Consider the following 11,847-nt stretch of genomic DNA (forward strand, 5'->3'; position numbering starts at 1 on the left):
GGATGGATGGGTGGGTGGGTGGGTGGGTGGGTGGGTGGCTGGCTGGCTGGCTGGCTGGCTGGCTGGCTGGCTGGCTAGATAGATAGATAGATAGATAGATAGATAGATAGATAGATAGATAGATAGATAGATAGATAGATAGATAGATAGATAGATAGATAGATAGATAGATAATTCTCTCCGGTTCTGTATATTTGCTTTCTGATAAATTTTTCCCTAAGGAAATCTGGGCCTGCTGATTTCATTTTTCAGAATTGCTTTACAATATTTTTTCAGGCTTTTTAAAAGGAATTTTTAGACATTCTTTTTGTAGATTGCTCTAGGAATACTACGGCTGATGTGGTGGGGTACAAATATCCAGATGCAGATGGGGAAGGAGGCGTGTCCCCCCTCCCCCCTTGCTGGATCTTTCTAGATGTATTCTGCACTGTGTTCTCCTCCACCTTAATTCTGATCCTGCCAGGAGAATTTAAAAATCTGATTCCAGATTTGCCCCTCTTCTTTTGTGGCCAGTGTTCCCGTACACACAAGTCAAACTTTGCAAAAAAAAAAGCTTAAGAGCATCTAGGCTGGATCTGTCCAGTGGTCCATTGAGTCCTCTGGCCTGTTTCACACAGTGCCTTGTCAGATGCCCCTGGAACACCTGCACAAAGGGCAAAGCTTCCCCTGTCATTGACCCGTTGTGCTGTCATTCACTGTTGTTCATTTTTGTACTCCATTCCCCTCTCCCCCCCCCCTCCAAAATGTAGCAGAGCTGAGTTTGCTCAGGTGTTTCTGTGATGCAGGAATATTACATCGAGCCTCTCTTGTGTTTCACATTCTCCAGATCATGTTCATCTTGGTGGACACCGATGAGAGCAGGAATGGCCGTGTGATCGAATACTTCCAGGTCATTGAGATCGAGGTCCCTGCTGTCCAAATCTTGAACCTGACCAGTGATGCCAGGTACAAGATGCCCGCTGAGAGGGTGACTGTCAAGCATCTAAGGAGCTTCTGCCAGAGCTACCTGGAAGGGACAGCTAAGGTAGGCTCCTCAGACGGGACATGAATTTCACTCGCTCTACGTCAGCTTAGATCTGTGGCTAATGTACCCAGGTAGGTTCCTGAATTGACAGTACCCAAGGGCCCCTGTGTGAGTCTCCTCCTCATGCCTCCCTTTCTGCCTCCCACCTGTGCATTCTTCTCCCACTCACAGGCCCTCCCACCTTCCTTGCCCAATCGCCCATGCCACCTGAACAGCATTTCCCTGACAGCGGTGGCCAGAGCTTGCAGCTGAGAGTGCTGCTGCCATGGCAACCGAAGAGCTGCCAGTGCACCTCCCAGAAGGGGACAGGGGTGTGTGTGAAGGGGGGGGGAGTGGTGAGGGGGGCGAACTGGGAGGGGGAGTTGGGGGGAAGAAATCGAGAAATAGAGGGATCAAGGGAGAAGGAAGGAAGGCAACCAGGGAGGTAGGTGGACTTGGAGGGGGTGGGTGAATGCCTTCCCCAGTGACGTTGAGCAGCTGGAAGCCAGGAGGCAGAACACTCCAGGGAAACAGATGGGGAAAGGTGTGAAGCTTATGGTCAAGCAAACCACGCCGAATATTTCTTTGCTAAGGGTGCTCCTCAAATGCAGCATGCGGCAGGAAGCTCTTGATTTTCTCCTCTGCCTCCCTCTCCTTAGAGACATCTATCCAGCGAGGAGATCCAGGAAGGCTGGGACCAGAAGCCAGTTAAAGTCCTTGTCGGGAAGAACTTCGACCGGGTCGTCTTTAACGAGAAGAACCACGTTTTTGTCATGTTCTGTGAGTAGCCTGTGCCCCTCGACACAATTTGTGGCCCAAGATCACCTTAGGTTGGAAGTAGCAGAGGAAGAACAAGAAGAAGAGCTGGTTCTTATATGCCGCTTTTCTCTACCCGAAGGAGGCTCAGAGCGGCTTCCCAGCGCCTTCCCTTTCCTCTCCCCGCAACAGACACCCTGTGAGGGAGGGGAGGCTGAGAGAGCCCTGAGATTACTGAAGAAGAAGAAGAGTTGGTTCTTATATGCCGCTTTTCCCTACCCAAAGGAGGCTCAAAGCAGCTTCCAGTCGCCTTCCCTTTCCTCTCCCCACAATAGACACCTTGTGGGGTGAGGCTGAGAGACCCCTGATATCACTGCCCGGTCAGAACAGTTTTATCAGTGCCCTTATGAGCCCAAGGTCACCCAGCTGGCTGCATGTGGGGGAGTGCAGAATCAAACCCGGCATGCCAGATTAGAAGTCCGCACTCCCAACCACTACACCAAACTGGCTCACCAAACTGGCATCCCATGTGTCCCTTGGGTTCCTTACTGTGCAATCCGAAACATTTGCAGTCCCACTGAATCCATCAGGGTTCACATAATGTCAGCACACAAACACAACTGTGAAGTCATCAATGTGCTGCTCATACACTTTCTCTTACATGGTGGAAGAGTGCACCAGAGCCAACGAAGACCCCCCTCCCCCTTTCTGGGGTTTTATACAATTTGCACAATAGAATTGTTCAGGAGAGCATGCTTGCAGAAGGAGGGACGTGGCTGCATAATGGCTTTATTAGGTATATAAAAGAAAAGAACAAGTGTCCAATAAGGTTTTCCCCTGCCACAAATTTTGTTAGTCTTAAGGTACTCCAGAACTTTCTCTTTTCTGCTGCTACAGACAAACGCAGCTTCCCATTTTGATCGATATCTCATTAGGGATAAATTCTTCCCTACCCTGATTGTCGAGTTGTCTTTGAATAGGTTTTCTTCCTTCCTTCCTTCTTCTTTTTCCCTGTTTTACACTCCCAGCCCAACTGCATTATTTTGTTTTCCTCAGAAGCGGATCCGTCAGCTTCAAACGTTAATCTGTTCTGAGTCAAACATCACGCCTTGTAATCCGCTTCCTGATTGGCTGAAATCCACCTTAAGCCCGGAGATAAATTAAAGTCATAAATAAACAAACCCAGAAACTAAAACTGAGAGACAGCTATGACTGTAGACCTGCCAAGGACTTAACTTGAGGTCCAAGGCAGGATCTAGACCTCAGCAATTACATCAGCCGATGTACAACTGGATCCCAACTGACCTAGATGCAGTGTAAAGTTCTGCATCTGGGTCAGAAAAATGAAAAGCATGCCTACTGGATGGGGGATACGCTTCTAGGTAACACTGTGTGTGAACGAGACCTTGGGGTACTTGTGGATTGTAAGCTAAACATGAGCAGGCAATGTGATGCAGCGGTAAAAAAGGCAAATGCCATTTTGGGCTGTATCAACAGGGGCATCACATCAAAATCACAAGATGTCATAGTCCCATTGTATACGGCACTGGTCAGACCACACCTGGAGTACTGTGTGCAGTTCTGGAGGCCTCATTTCAAGAAGGACGTGGATAAAATTGAAAGGGTACAGAGGAGAGCGATGAGGATGATCTGGGGCCAAGGGACCAAGCCCTATGAAGATAGGTTGAGGGACTTGGGAATGTTCAGCCTGGAGAAAAGGAGGCTGAGAGGGGACATGATAGCCCTCTTTAAGTATTTGAAAGGTTGTCACTTGGAGGAGGGCAGGATGCTGTTTCTGCTGGCTGCAGAGGAGAGGACACGCAGTAATGGGTTTAAACTACAAGTATAACAATATAGGCTAGATATCAGGAAAAAGCTTTTCACAGTCAGAGTAGTTCAGCAGTGGAATGGGCTGCCTAAGGAGGTGGTGAGCTCCCCCTCACTGGCAGTCTTCAAGCAAAGGCTGGATGCACACTTTTCTTGGATGCTTTAGGATGCTTAGGGCTGATCCTGCGTTGAGCAGGGGGTTGGACTAGATGGCCTGTATGGCCCCTTCCAACTCTTTGATTCTATGATTCTATGATTCCACCTAGATCCCAACTGACATGCATTGGCGGGAAGATCCCTCTATTTCCGCTTGTATATAGCTGGGGTTTCATTGGGGATTTTTTGGTTCAGTTTTGCTCTCTTGTTGTCCTAATAAAGAGCTTAAATAACTTCTAGCATCCGTGTTCTTCTGGACCCACGGATATTACAGAGACCCTCTGGCTGGGCAACACTTCTTACCCTGCACGGCGCACACAAGAAAACACGGAGGGAACATGTATTTTAATTCTCCCCAGTTAAGGAGACCCGTGGGGAGAGGCTCGCCCCACATCCTGGCGCCCCTGCTCTTGTGCCTGCTCAGAAGCCTATCTCTGCTTTTCAATCCCAGATGCACCTTGGTCTGAGGCCTGCCAGAAAGTGCTTCCAATTTGGGACGAGCTGGGCAAAACGTACGAAAACCGGAAGAACGTCGTCATCGCCAAGATAGACTACACGGCAAACAACGTCCAGTTACTCAACGTGGAACGCTTCCCCTTCTTCAGATACTTCCCTGTTGGATCTACAACCCGGGTGAGACATTTTCTATCATTGGGCACTGGTGCCATCTCCTGGTTTCTTCACGGCGTGGCACGTGGGATATTGAGCATCTCGGGGCATCTTTGCTAAGGCAGTGTTGGTTTCTGTTCCCCTTATCACCCACTGGGGTGATAAGAACCCATAAGAACTGAGGCGTGTTGGTTAAAGGGGCTGAATTCACAGGCAGGTTCATTCTTTGAAATCCAGATAAATGCACATGGAAGCGGCAGCCTAAATCCAGGGTTCTTAGTTCGGGCTTAAGCTTCTCCAGGTGAGTGATCAGAATTGCTTGTGCTTACCTTCCCCTCTTGACTCTGTGTGGTGACTGGGGCTTTTATTTTTTGCTGGCTTCTGTGCCATCTTGCTTCCTTTTCAAGCCGGCACTGGTATCATCCCAGAGACATGCACAGTCCAGGGTGGAGTCTGCACGGAGCTTTTATTCCAATCCCAGGTCAATTCAGTCCCTGCCATCTCCACTGAATGCGATTTCCATTTTGATTTTGTCTGATTTAAATTTTCCCTCTGTAACAAGCATGATTGATCCAGAGTGACCCTACCTTTACCCTGCAATATTTAGGAGTGGAAATAACCCTCAATATTTTCAGAATCGGATTGAGAAAGCATGAGAAACCATGTGGATCTCCGGCTGCTTCACATTTGTTGCCGAAGCTCCATGGTAGAGAAGCCCTGATTGGCCAAGGCTGTAAGCTTTTCTTAAAGAGGAAGCCCTCATTTTCTCTCAGCAGAAGCTCCAGAAGCTCTAACTTCTGTGGGTAGAGATTTGCCTCGTGGTTTTTTTTCTCTGCTGTCTTCCAATCCTCTCTCCCCGCCCCTTCAAGAAAAGAAAGAAAGAGGCTCCTGCTGTGCTTGGCTCCCCCTCCCCTTCTGAACTCCCCTAACCATGTGCAGAAGACTTATCTGTTTCAATGGGGGGGAGGGAAGAGGAAGACCCTAGTTCAAACTGATCTTTATTCAACAGGATCCACAACGGAATAAACAAAATAAGCGCAGAATCAGCCCAAGATACCTGCTGTTAGATGCAGCACTCTAACACTTGCCATGGCAGTATCGATGTCATGGCCTAAGAACAATGCCACCAGGCATTAGGGGGTGAGCATGCTTCCGTGTTCAGCTGTACACTCTTGATTCCACTGCCACATTTGCCAGCAGTGTGCCTTGATGCTCCTGCCAGTTGGGGCATGGCATTCAGAACTTCATCTGGCGTCAGAATGGCCCATTATGCACAGAGGGGAAGGTCCGCATTCGGGGTGGAATAGCATCACCTAAAATCACCGATAACGCACAGCACCGGCTGCATCCAGCCGCAGATTCGGTGCATGCCGCCGAAAAAGCCGTGTTAGCGAAACACGGAAGAAAGCGCAGCTTCCGGGCGACCAGGGCGCAACCAGAAGCAGCTTAGGGGTTGGCGTGTGCATAATCGGTTACTCTGGGTTTTGCCGCCATTGCGTCCCGTCCTGTGCATAAGCGGTTTGCTTCGCGTCTTCCCCCTCCGCGTTTTCCATGTGACCCGAAATCGCCGTTTCGGCGGCCGTGCATAATAGGCCAATGACAGACCATAGAAATGTTTTCTCAATCTCTGCTACGTTCAGATTCACTTCTTTTTCTGATCTTGGCTAGGGAGACTGAGAACGCAGAGGCCTATCCTTTTATTGGAAGCCACCCTAATGTTGGTGGCTCATTTCCCCCCTGCTTCACATTTATTCAGAAGGGTGGGTGGTAAAGAGATGGAGCTGCTTCCCATGCTGTTTTGTTACACAGCAGAGGGCTTCCCTTAGAAGTTTCCCCTGGAGCAGCTGAAAACTCAAAACAAGAACAAAACACAACTTCCACTTTTTACCAATGACCCGATGGGGGGCATGAAAATCTGAAGCCAGCCCTGCTTGTTCCTACCTATGACGCTTCCAGATGCCTGGCAAAGGTTTGGTGCTTGACTTGATTACCTTTTGGGTGTGCTCTGTGGCCACCAACTGTTCTGCTTTCCAAAAAAGACAGGAACACTCCCAGAACAAAGGAGATCACCAATAAAAAAAATACATTAAACAAATGGTTGTGCTCCACCATCCGGATGGGTAATCTAATTGAAGGGAGAACACCACCTCTGGAGCCAAGTAATTTGATTTGATGGTACTTTCTGATAATTAAGACATTACTCAGGTTTTCATTTTTGCCTTTATTTCCCTGCACATAAATTATATCCAGTGACATTTGTCCCCATTTAATCTTATAAGGAGGGCACTCTCTGTTGCTAGGTTTGCAAGCCCAGGTTGTAATGAACCAAACAATAGCCCCTGTGCATTTAGATGGCATGAAATGTGCCACTTAGCCTAATTCTGTGCAATTTTTATTCTTTAGGGAAGAAATGTCTTTTGCAATTTTGTTTGATGCCCCCCCCCAAAAAAAATTTCTAGACAGTCTCGTGTAGAAGACTGGCAGCTGTAATCTATGGCAGAATTCACAGAGATAGGCAGGTGCCTATGGAAATTAACTAATCCCTCTTTTCTTTAATATGTACCAAATCCAACCATTCAAATAAGGACACCTGGTACACTAGGGGTGTGCATAAAGCAAAACAAAACCTCAAATGGTAGTTTTAAGGTTTGGGATATATTGAACCTATTATTTCTCAATATTCCTGAATTCCAATACCAGTATTTGGTAACTATTCAGGAATCCTGACTTTTTGGGCTCTGCTATAGCCTATGGGGGCCATTATACTCTTATCATCCCATAGGCTATAATTTTATGGGTCCAGTCAATTTTCCCCAATAAGCAGACTCTTGGTTGAAGAAATCTCTTTATTGGGATGTTAAAAAAACCCAGGAACATGCTGAAACTGAAGTTAGCCCCGGTATGGTACTGCCCCAGAACCCACCAACCCCAGAGCACTCTTCGGTGCCAAACCCCCAGGTGCTATAATTCACGCCACAATCCTGCCAAAGCAAAGTGATAAAGCCCAAGGCATACCAGGACTGCAGTCCCTGCCATCGAAGGTCAGGAGACAGTAAAGTGACACCAAGGAAGAAATTTATTGTGAGCCTCTCCAGGTTTGAAAAGTTAGAATACTAAGGTTCCTAAGACATTTCCCAGCTGCCTCTGTTCTTTGGTTAAGCACAGCTAAATAATGAGAGCAAATAAATGACACAAAAATGCATGGGATAAATGCACCACAAAGACAGTGGAACAACACTGATTATGGAAACATCACAGCAATAACATGTTTAACAGGATCTTGACAATTAAAAGACATTAAACATTTGAAAGAATGTGGCCCCTTTAAAATTTAAATGCCTTTTGCAAGCCACCATGGCCCAAATAGATTCCAAAGGCATTTAAAGGGCTCGCAGTCCCTTTAAATGCCTTCTCACAGCAATTAAAGTTGGTAGATATCTGAAGAAAGATGAACCCTAGCCAATGTCAATACACCTTTTATTCAAACAGACATAATTCTTATTCCAGAACTGACCAATGTTGGCTTCCTGAAGGCTACTATCTGTCTTCTGAGCACCTAGCCATGGTGATCCATGCGACGGTCCCCTCTAGAATTGGTTTCTGTAACTCACTCTACATGGGCCTGCCCTTGTCCCCGACGCAGAATTTGCTGCTGGTGCAGAATGCGGCTGCCATATCCAGCCTGTGCTGAGACAGCTGCATTGGTTGCCAACTGCGGCCCAAATCTGCTGTCAGTCCAGGGGCAAGGAGCCAACGGGCTCCTTTCCTCATCCCGGACTGAGCCCACCTGAACCCCCCCCTTACTGCTTTATTTCTACCGCTCCGGGAACGGTTTACAGATAATGTTACTACTGTTACTGTTTCCTGTTACCATATGTTAATTGTATCTTTTCCTGTTTTCTGTAAACCGCCCTGAGCCCTCGGGGGGGGGCGGCATATAAATATAATAAACAAACAAACAAATATTTGATTTAAAACATTTGCGAGCTCAGGGAACTCAAGGCAGCTTCCAGCGTAAGCAGAACATTATCAAAAGAGAACATTAGCAACGTCATAAAACCCATAAAGGTTCCAGGTTGAAAGGCAGAGACCCCTACGCCTTCACCCCGTTCTTTTTCTCCTTCTTCCCGCTCCCAGCCTGCCCAATCTGACTTGTTTGTCTTTCTTGAGCCTTCCAAGTCATGCTGTATTGTCTTGGTCGTGGGTCTCCAGAAGTTGCTCCTGGGCCTTTCGTTGCAGGGTCCTGCTTTGTTGGGGGATGAAAGGTCTTGAGGGAGGGGCCTTTTGGGGCTGGCTGGCCCCCCCAGTCCACGTCTGCCCCCCCTTGCTTTTCCACAAATCAAGGCATCGAAAATTTTACCATTTGTTGTGCGAATGACAGGTGTGTAATTTTGCATATGTCTGCATGCTGATCTTGGATCGTAATAAAGCAAACTAGTAATGCCCTATTCTTCTTTGCATCTGACCCCCCTACTGAAGAACTGCAGGACTAGAAACCACAGAAACAACATAAGAGGACAGAGATATTTATTCAGGAAATGTGCAACCTGTCATCCACAGGGTGCATATTGCGATATTTTACATTTGATTTAATAACTTAAACATTTTTATCTTAATGTGTGAATGTTGAAATTTTCAGGTAATGAAGTCAGGATACAGAAATAAAGATTTCAAAAGCTAAAGTAAATGCCTTCTCCAAGATGAGAATTCACTCCGATAGCAATTAAAGGGACAAGAGCCCTTTAAACGCACTTCAACTGTAGCTATTCAGCTGTCCTGAAAATCCCAAATATTTTTGAGATTTTTCAGGCTTGGTTATTTCAGGTGGCTGAAAAATAGCAAAAACAAAAAAAATCTAGTTGAAGTAATACCCCCAAATTACCTACCAGTATTCCATTATCTGTTGCTTAGCCAATGTGACTCAGCAGATAATCTGACAAAAACGTCTTCCAACCGGGACAGCTAGCCGATGTTCCCACTGAACATGAGCCTCCTGATAGTATAGCAGTTCCATTTTCTGGCCTAGGCGGGTTTTTCTTGAATCTATGTCAGCACGTGTGGACCCTGATTACTTGCTATTCCTTTTCCTGCTCTAATGTTGACCTTGCCTTCTTGGTCAGGGGTCAAGTGCTTATTTTGTACTCCCTGCATGCTGGCACTGTGAGAGGGGCAGGAGAAGGACAGCGCTAACGGCGACATATTTCTCCCTGCCTTAGATCAGTGGGGGAGAGAGACAGATCATTTCAGACTGTGGGGGGTGGACAGAGAAGGAGAGGGACGAGTACTTTCCTTCACCCATGACCAAACCAGATATGAAAAACCTGCAACAGTCTAAGCGGTAATTATTCGCTGGGTCAGCTCTGCAACACTGCTGGGCTCAGTGGAACAGATCCTTCATAAACACAGAATGGATGAATGTGTTTCCCACAAGTGTGATTGGATGACAGCATTTTGAGGCTCTATTTACCTCCCTGTACCTTTTCTTTTTTTAACCAGGTTGACCCATACAAAGGAGAACACACTCTCAATGCTTTTGTTGCATTCTTAGAAGAAAAAATTAAGGCAGAAAAAAAGGTAAGGGAAGGGATCCACGTCAGAAGGAGATCTGTGTAAGGTGTGTACATTTCTTTGAATCAATAAATACCCTTCGACGGGCAGTTTGGGTGACAGAGTCTATACTTTTGGAGACCAGCCTGGCTGATGGCACCACATTTCAAAACCGGGCCGGTTCCAAGAGAATGGTCCCATTTCGGTTCTGTTTCTCCCTTGTAAGTCATCTTTTCCTTCACACCTGTGATGTGCACAGGGCATGAAACAGCATAACAATAGTGTGCAGGTGGCCTGTCGAAGCAGGAACGACATAACAAAACCCTCCAGGGATAGCCTCGGAATCAAAATGGGAAAGAAGCAGCCACGGCCCTTAGTCCCCTTAGCTTAATCCTTAGTACATTTTCAGGAGTCACACGTGCAAATCTCGTTAATCTTCACAACGGCATTGCGAGGTAGGCCATTATTGTTGATCACCCCCAGTCAGATCCAAGCACCTTCCAAACAATTTGCTTTTTTGTCTGGAAATGTCAAAATCAAAATCCCGCGTTAACGTACAGCTGTACGAGGGAGGAGCTGCCCACAGCGGGCTCCTGCCAAAAATGCCGATCGGCTCTTTTCGAAGCAGTCTGAAAGAGGACCTCTCAAAAAAGGGTTTGAATCCATGCAACTGTTTCATTTGCAAGGAAGTTTGTGGCTGGGAAGTGAGCATGGCCTTTGCACACAACTCTTGTTTTTATTGTCTGTTTTTTTTCTTTTCAAAGGCATCCTCGAAAACCAAGAAAAAAGACGTCGCGAAGAAAGAGGGGAAAAACACAACGAAGGAAGAACTTTAGTGGGTCGTCACCCGCCCTGCCACCACAGCCCCTGGGAAATAAAAGAACCAGTGTCACAGTAGCTCAGCTGTGCCTGATTTGGATTTTTTTGGGGGGGGGATTATGCCCCCCAGTGGAGACCCAAAGCAGTTTACACCGTTCGCCTGTCCTCCGTTTTATAGAATCAGATACTCACAACAACCCTGTGAGGTATGTTAGCTGAGATAATATGAGGTCGCCCAGAGGTTCATTTGACTTGATCAACGGGCCCTGTGGGCAAATGACAAATGTCTTCCAACTGGACGGGGAGGGGGGGGGCTGTCATTTTAACAATGGGAGTGGCATCAGTGTGTGTACCAATCGTCCCCCCCCCCCGGAACTGTTTTCACCCAATGTAGGGTTTCCCCTGCTGAATATGTTTTAAACTTATCACAGAATGACTTCCGTATGAATATAGAATCACAGAATCATAGAGTTGGAAGGGGCCACACGGGCCATCTGGTCCAACCTCCTGCTCAACACAGGTTCATAGAATCATAGAATCATAGAACATAGAATCATAGAGTTGGAAGGGGCCATAGAGGCCATCTAGTCCAACCCCCTGCTCAACGCAGGATCAGCCCTAAGCATCCTAAAGCATCCAAGAAAAGTGTGTATCCAACCTTTGCTTGAAGACTGCCAGTGAGGGGGAGCTCACCACCTCCTTAGGCAGCCTATTCCACTGCTGAACTACTCTGACTGTGAAATGTTTTTTCCTGATATCTAGCCTATATCGTTGTACTTGGAGTTTAAACCCATTACTGCGTGTCCTCTCCTCTGCAGCCAGCAGAAACAGCATCCTGCCCTCCTCCAAGTGACAACCTTTCAAACAACGGGGGTTTGTTTCTCAATAATCTTCAAGTTTATATTGAATAGAATCCGCAGCTGCTGTGGTCATCAGAGGGGCCGGGTGCTTGAAGGGGGTGATTCAAAGCCGGAGTGGCTGATTTTTCTATCTTCGGGGGTCCCCTGGGGACCAAACTCCCCTACAGGCAGTGTGGTCACACCCCAGTTCCCCAAAGCCAAGTCCGCAGATGTTAGAGAACAGGGTGGCCCACGAGAAGACAAAACAGTTACAAAGCCCAAGAAGGCAGA

General features: G+C 47.1%; 1 protein-coding gene across 1 annotated transcript in view; it reads left to right on the plus strand.

Moving 5' to 3' along the window:
* The window catches only part of PDILT (protein disulfide isomerase like, testis expressed), a 26,436-nt gene extending 15,641 nt beyond the window's left edge, over window positions 1–10,795 (plus strand). The window contains exons 7-11 of the mRNA XM_077316331.1: window positions 827–1,024; window positions 1,663–1,783; window positions 4,194–4,375; window positions 9,848–9,925; window positions 10,663–10,795. Coding sequence (XP_077172446.1) covers window positions 827–1,024; window positions 1,663–1,783; window positions 4,194–4,375; window positions 9,848–9,925; window positions 10,663–10,734 — 651 coding nt within the window. The 3' untranslated portion in view covers window positions 10,735–10,795. The remainder of the gene's footprint in view (window positions 1–826; window positions 1,025–1,662; window positions 1,784–4,193; window positions 4,376–9,847; window positions 9,926–10,662) is intronic.
* The last annotated feature ends 1,052 nt before the right edge of the window (window positions 10,796–11,847 follow it).

This window comes from Paroedura picta, chromosome 17, assembly GCF_049243985.1.
Source record: "Paroedura picta isolate Pp20150507F chromosome 17, Ppicta_v3.0, whole genome shotgun sequence".
Taxonomy (NCBI): Eukaryota; Metazoa; Chordata; class Lepidosauria; order Squamata; family Gekkonidae; genus Paroedura; species Paroedura picta.